General features: G+C 33.9%; 1 protein-coding gene across 1 annotated transcript; it reads left to right on the forward strand.

Annotated features, from left to right (window-relative positions):
- The first annotated feature begins 271 nt into the window (after positions 1-271).
- On the forward strand, positions 272-5633 carry LOC111705243 (protein nubbin). Its single transcript, XM_023477731.1, has 9 exons — positions 272-376; positions 644-854; positions 1141-1220; positions 1497-1632; positions 3092-3327; positions 3700-3922; positions 4024-4228; positions 4541-4700; positions 5074-5633. Exons 1-9 carry the CDS (start codon positions 276-278, stop codon positions 5162-5164), a joined length of 1443 nt encoding a protein of 480 aa, XP_023333499.1. The 5' UTR covers positions 272-275; the 3' UTR covers positions 5165-5633.
- Positions 5634-6723: the final 1090 nt, after the last annotated feature.

The following is a 6723-nucleotide window of genomic DNA, read 5'->3' on the forward strand; positions in this document are numbered from 1 at the left end:
AGCAATTATTTAAATATGTCCTGCAGCTTGATAGTTTCCAACCACACTGACAAATATACCGCCTAAAATATGTATGAGAATGTTATTTATTCACATAAATTGAAATGTAAAGTATCAAACATGGGTTACTAAATTTTATAATGTTTATAGAGAACGTAATTTACGACAATTATTTTTTACGTTACGTTTAAAAATGTGCAGTTTTTTGCTACATTTTAATTTTGAAACTCTGCGCGTAATAAATTCTTATTTCCCGCCATTTTTTAGGTAGTGCAATGATGAGCCCGCGAAGTGACGAAAGAAACGATTCTGATTCGGTGGCCGATAGTTCTTCAGATAGTGTAGCAATTAATCTTGCAGCTCCTTCATCCGCCAGGTAAAGTCTAATCTGTTTAACTGTAAATCGCGTTTAATGTGTGTAGTGTGTATCATGTTTGTATGTAGGAGACAGGACGTTAATTTTTTATGAAAGTCTAGACTACGATCTATTTAAAGTACAAAGCCGACATTTTGGTAACTTGAGCATTCTGTTTAGTATATACACAGAATATAGACGGCAAAAAGGGACGGTACACTAAAATAATGTGCGAATAATGTGACAATGCTGGGTGTACTTCTGCATGTAAATATTATTTTTTTCTAGGCGCTCATTTTCTCCCAACAGTAGTGGTGGATCAGGCGAACTACCCTCTAGTCCTCCTGTAGCTTCTAGTAGCCCTAAACCAGCAGCCTGCAGCTCCCCTAATATGACAGCATCAGGCAGTCCAACCACAGCTGCTCTTCAGACTGTTCAAACAGCTCTAGCTGCTCTGCAGGCCGGTCAGATGTCACTTAATCAGCTGATTGCACTTCAGGTAAAATTCGTTTGTTAAATTCATATGTAATCGAAAGTGATTCCTTGCCTTGACTCTAATATATTTTAACCTGATTCAGCAGAATTCATAGTTTGAAATTTTAAAGGACTGCAACATCAGGTTGCAAAGATATAAGAATTGCAAAGATATTATGATTGGAAAATCAGAGTGGTTTATAAAATTCGTTTTCTTTAACGAGTTCACAAACTTATTTCTAATTCGATTGTTAATTAATGGATTCCTTGATCTAAAATCAAATTAAAACAAATTAAAATTAAATTTTCAGGCCACCCAACAGAATCTGCCCTGGTCAGGACTGAACATGAACGCGAATAACTTCAATACTTCGAGCATAAATGTTTCAAGGTGAATAAATCTGCCAGAGTTGTGAATGCAAATACGGGAAAATGGAATATTTGAATAAAGAGGTTTCGTGATTTTTATGAATATCCAATGAATTCTCGCGGCAGGGATTTAAGAATTAAAAGTTTCTGATTTTTCACTTGCATTCTTTTCTTAGACATGGACTCAAACAGCTTTACCGTTCCCATTGAATCTCTGTCATTTATCAAATATTCAATGTTACAACCTCTGAAAATGTGGTTTTGAATTTTTTTGGAAAACACAATGTTTTTTGTTTAGGTTTGGAATGTCGGAGGTGGGAACGCTTCAAGTATATTTACAACAGCAACAGCAAAACCTTCAACAGCAAATACAAAACCTTCTTTTGTTCCAACCAAACCAGTCCCAGACCACAGCTCTATTCCTACAGTCACAGGCTTTACCCTAGAAAGATTATTCTATTAACATTTTTTTCATTACAAATTTAAATTATTGAATTTAAACGAACCTATTTATTGCACAAACACGAAATAATTTTTTAAAAGGAGAGATTTTTTTTCAAATTTTTCTGTACATTTAAAAAAAATTATGTAGATTGATGATTTGATATTATAGAATTTTTTCATTGGGGGGGGGGGGGGTTCAAAATATGTGCCCCTGACTGACCAGTTGAATGCTGAATAGGGTGCGAATGATAAGATTTAAATATGGAAATTGAATTCTCAATCGCAGAAGATTTCTTTGTGAGAAGGAATCTGAATTTACATTTTCAAGGATTTCTTCGCAAAACTTTTCCAAAAACCATTGGTTTGAAAAGTTAGGGAAAAAGGGGGGGGGAGTTCAGTTCCTTCAGAAAGTCTTATCTCAAATTTACGTTTAATCTTTATTCAAAGTAATTTCCTGCATTCTTTATTCTTTAATATGGTTTAATTTGGTCCAAATATTATTATTAAAAGGTACTCAAGCGACGGTTATTTAAATGTTAATTAAAAATCAAAATTCTGAAAAATTCTGAAAATTTTAATTTTAAAAACTGTTGTTAAGGGATTAACTTGTTTTTGGTCATATTAAGAATACAATTTTTATAAATTGAACCTTTTTTATTATTAATTATATATGAAGACTAAATTCATAAAAATATTGTTTTATAAACAAGTCTTGAATGCATGGTCAACTTTTTTTTCAAAGTTTTAAAGGGAAAGTTTGCGTTAATTCAAGTGACCCTTTTCACCTTTAATAGCTTTGTCTGATTAAGTTTGAATAAGATATTTATGTTAACAATTTTGAAATCTGATAAGTTACAATTGCGGATTCTCTACAAAAGTGACTTGAGAATGTCCACTACAGGAAAACGTATGGGAATAGTCAAAAAACGACAATATCTTCCACATCATTAATGAGTTAAAGGTTGTAAGGGAACCGTTTTAAATCGGACATTGCCATCTTTGCGTTGAATGTCAATTGAAATTATGCTTACAGTTACTTTAATTAGAATTTTCACGATTTCTCTGAAAATAAATATGATTGACTTAATTACTTGATGTCGGTTTGCCGGTTCTCTATTCTCTCTAATCTCAAACAGATGCATGTCCAAATATATTAGAATAAATTTAAACCAAAACAAAGTATTCATGTCAAACTCTCGCCTTCTCTATTCATACCCCCACCTACCCCCTAAACCCCTTTCATCTAGTACTCTGCTATCAGCAGCACTCTCTCATTGGATAAAAATCGCTTTTCCATCTGCAGCCTAGGCCCTAGGGGGGGGGATCTAGGTACAGAAGCTGGATTCCCAATCTAATAATTTTATCAAACTAAACAACTGACTCATCTAGGTACAGAAGCTGGGTTTACAAGCTAATAATTTTATCAAACTAAACCACTGACGTATCTAGGTACAGAAGGCTGTTTCTCAAGCTACCCAGCAGCTGCAGGATCTGAGAAGGATACAGGAAAAGGAGAAGGAGTTCAAGCAGGACTTCAAAGAGACCACAGAGCCCCTCAACAACAAGCTCAAGATCAAGAGTGAGAAGGAGTTGACCCGGGGGGAGCAGGGATTATTTGTTAACACTAAAATGCATTCCATTCATTCTGTTCGATCCAATATATCTCCATATTCGACAGAACTTAGGTGAGTAATAGTTTGAATTTCATTCATTTTTCCATAGGAACATCTTTTAGCTTAGTTCAAAGTGATCTAAATGTTGCAAGCCCTCACGCAAAAATCAATGGAAATTTTGCCAATTACTTCCTAAAAACTCAGCTAATAAAGTTATAAAATGCCCATGTGCAGGGCTGCAAAAAAATCGAGTTCTTGAGGTAACATCAAAAACTATGGTGTTGCGACACTTCAAGGCTGACTTAGTCTTAAAAACTTTTTTAGAAATTTATTCTTTGTGAACTGTGTTCCTGATTCTAAAAATCTATGTTTTTATTTTTTTAATTCCTTTACATTTTTATCAGTTTTTAAAAAGATTTTAACTTATTTGTTTTATTATTTTAGATCTGGATATCAACATCATTATCGGGGTTCCATGTCCCCCAGCTCCCCATCCCGCCAGGACCTCATCTCCAGGGATGATCTAGGTTCTCATTACGACATGTCAGCTCGTCATGAGATCCCTGCTCGCCTAGATCTTCCAGCTGAAGAGAATATTGAGCTGGAAGAGCTGGAAGAGTTTGCCAAGGAGTTCAAGCAACGAAGAATCAAGCTGGGATACACTCAGGTATGTAAAACTGATTACAAATCTCCTCTAAAGTATTTTTATATTCTGTGATCTCAAACTTTGGGACAAAATACAAATATATTACATCCAATACATTGCAGGGAGATGTAGGACTTGCTATGGGGCGAATGTACGGAAATGATTTCTCCCAGACAACCATATCCAGGTTCGAGGCTCTCAACCTCTCCTTCAAGAACATGTGCAAGCTGAAGCCTCTGCTGCACAAATGGCTCGAGGATGCGGATGGAACTGTAATCTCCACTCCGGCCTCTAGCCTCAGTAATCTTAATCATCAAGATCTTATAGGTAATATAATCCTTCTTTTTCAAATATTGAATTAAAGTTACTGCAAGACGTAATGGCATTTTCATATCACAACCTTTAACCTTTTTTTAGTACCAGTCGCACCTTGAATAGTGTTAAATTCTTTTGTTTTCTTTCAATGTCTCAATAAAAAAATCAATTTTCAGCTAGAAAAAACAGAATACATAATTCGTCCTTTTTTTAACAAAAGTTTAATAGTGTCAATCTGACACTGAAAATTACGTTAGCAAATCTAAATTTTTATTAGAGAGGTCGTTTAAAAATTATCAAGACTATAGTTTTGCTTTATTCAAGGTAAGAGAAGGAAGAAGCGGACTTCTATTGAGAACAATATTAGATTCTCCTTGGAGCGCGCCTTCTTGAAGAACCCCAAGCCCAGTAGCGACGAGATCAGAAGCATAGGGGACCAACTCAACATGGAGAAGGAGGTTGTGAGAGTCTGGTTTTGTAACAGGTACACTTCGGTCAAATCTGCTCTTCTGATTTCGTACACCGACCCAGCTCAATATGTTAGTAAATCTGGGGAGGGGGGGGGGTACAAATTAAAAGTTTGAAATGTTGCTCTGATTTATTTTTTAGGACAAACAAAAAAGAAAACCTTAAACATTTTTATCGTTGATTGTCAAGATATGTGTAACCCTTTTTGTTTAAAATTTTTACTTTTAAACTTATTTAACCGGATAAATTGTATATGTTTGGTATAGTATTGCGATGACAGGGTTTAATAGATTACATTTTCTCCGGGTAGTCTAGGAGCTGAAGGATTGTATGCGGTTGTTCCTAAAATACATTGAATTGAAATATTGAAATAAAATTCTTCTTTTCAGACGACAGAAAGAAAAGCGGATTAACCCCCACTCCCCCCACCTCCCCCCTCCCCCTATCCCTTCACCAATACGAGGGATATTCAGCTCTTAACTCTTTCTCCTCTCGGTAAAAGAAACAGGAAGACTCGAACAAATCTTAAAATCTTTAAAATGGGTTTCGCGTACTTTACAGCGACGCCATGTTGGTCAAGAAAGGACGACATTATGAAATGTTGACGGATTTCTGCTTCTGATATTTACAAGACTTTATTGAATGTGTGATAATCACGCCAAAGATCTCAGTTATTTAGTAAACTTTCGTGTGATTTTATAAATCCCGGTAAAGAAAATGTGATTTAAATTATAAATATTATTAGATTTGTTGAACTTAAGTAGATTTGCTCTCTTCCTTATGCTATCTTTTCTTTACCATTTCTCCTAATATTTTTCATGTAAATTTGTTAGTTATAAAAAAGAAAAAATTAAAAAACTTTTTCTTCACGCTCACGGTAAAACGTTCCTGTTTATTGCGTTAAAATTGTAGAAACAAATACGCATTAGAAAATTATTGCAACGTTGAAAAAATATATTAATATACTTAGTTTTATTTGCTTCTTTAGGACTTTAAATACATATGTAATTATTTACACCAATAAAGAAATTATCCAAAAAAATGGATTATATTCTCACAGACTAATGCACGGATAGATGAGAGGTAGTCCGAGTCGTTTTTTTACAGTCGCACTCGCAACCTTTGATGAATCAACCTCTTTGAGTTTACCAACCTGATTTAGAGCTTCTTGTGATTATTTATATATAAACTAGGCTTTTAGGACACTTTGCGCCCATCTTGTATTTCAACTTCTAATTGTTGTTTTATCTGTAAACATTTTCTCTTCGTACCTTATGAATATGTCAGGATTTTGTTAAGGCCATTTTTTAATGGGGTCATTTGAGGTAAGGTCCAGTGTTATGTTATGTCACCTTTGTAGAGAAATCACAATTTACATTAAAACTTTACTGAGCACTAAATTTGGAAAACTTTTAAAAAGTATCTTTTTTGTACTCCGATATTCCTAAAGGTCAAAAACAAAATAATAACAAAACTAGAGAAAATATTTCTTTGAGAATGTAAGACATGGTCTTATTTCAACCTAGATATAGGTCACCTATTAATAATTCAAATAAAGCAAACAGAGAATTTCGAATCACGGAAATCACGTCAAACTAAAGTAAATTGCACGGAAGATTGAACTCTTAAAGGGACAGACCGGCTATGTAAGGTTGTTAAACCGAGTATGCAATGTTGTGAACAAATTCGTTAGGATTCATTTGAGACATATAACACTTTTTAAAGATCTCTAAATCCTGAGTTTAATCGCAAAGTCGACGTTCAAAATCGAACTTTCGGGTGGATACGTTTTCAGAATTTTTTAAAAATTATTAGATAACTACGACAAAAAAATGTAAACAAAATTCTACAGTAATTTAATTAGTTGTTTAGGAACAGGTTGAGAAAATAAAAATTAACTCTTATCATCGAAAATAATTAATCTTATTCAATTAATAGTTTCTGTAATCTCTGATTATTCACAAATATTTTCAGCAGATTTTCTGAATTTTTTATTGAAAAGACGACATTTAAAGAATTAGAAGAAATCTGCGAACAAA

This window comes from Eurytemora carolleeae, unplaced genomic scaffold (assembly GCF_000591075.1).
Source record: "Eurytemora carolleeae unplaced genomic scaffold, Eaff_2.0 scaffold615, whole genome shotgun sequence".
Taxonomy (NCBI): domain Eukaryota; kingdom Metazoa; phylum Arthropoda; class Copepoda; order Calanoida; family Temoridae; genus Eurytemora; species Eurytemora carolleeae.

Excerpts from the sequence above, each read along its gene's own strand:
- LOC111705243 (XM_023477731.1), top strand. The coding sequence starts at position 276 with ATGATGAGCCCGCGAAGTGACGAAAGAAACGATTCTGATTCGGTGGCC. Across the intron at positions 1,221-1,496 it reads TCGAGCATAAATGTTTCAAG|GTTTGGAATGTCGGAGGTGG; the intron begins GTGAATAAATCT and ends TTTTTTGTTTAG. Across the intron at positions 4,701-5,073 it reads AGAGTCTGGTTTTGTAACAG|ACGACAGAAAGAAAAGCGGA; the intron begins GTACACTTCGGT and ends TCTTCTTTTCAG.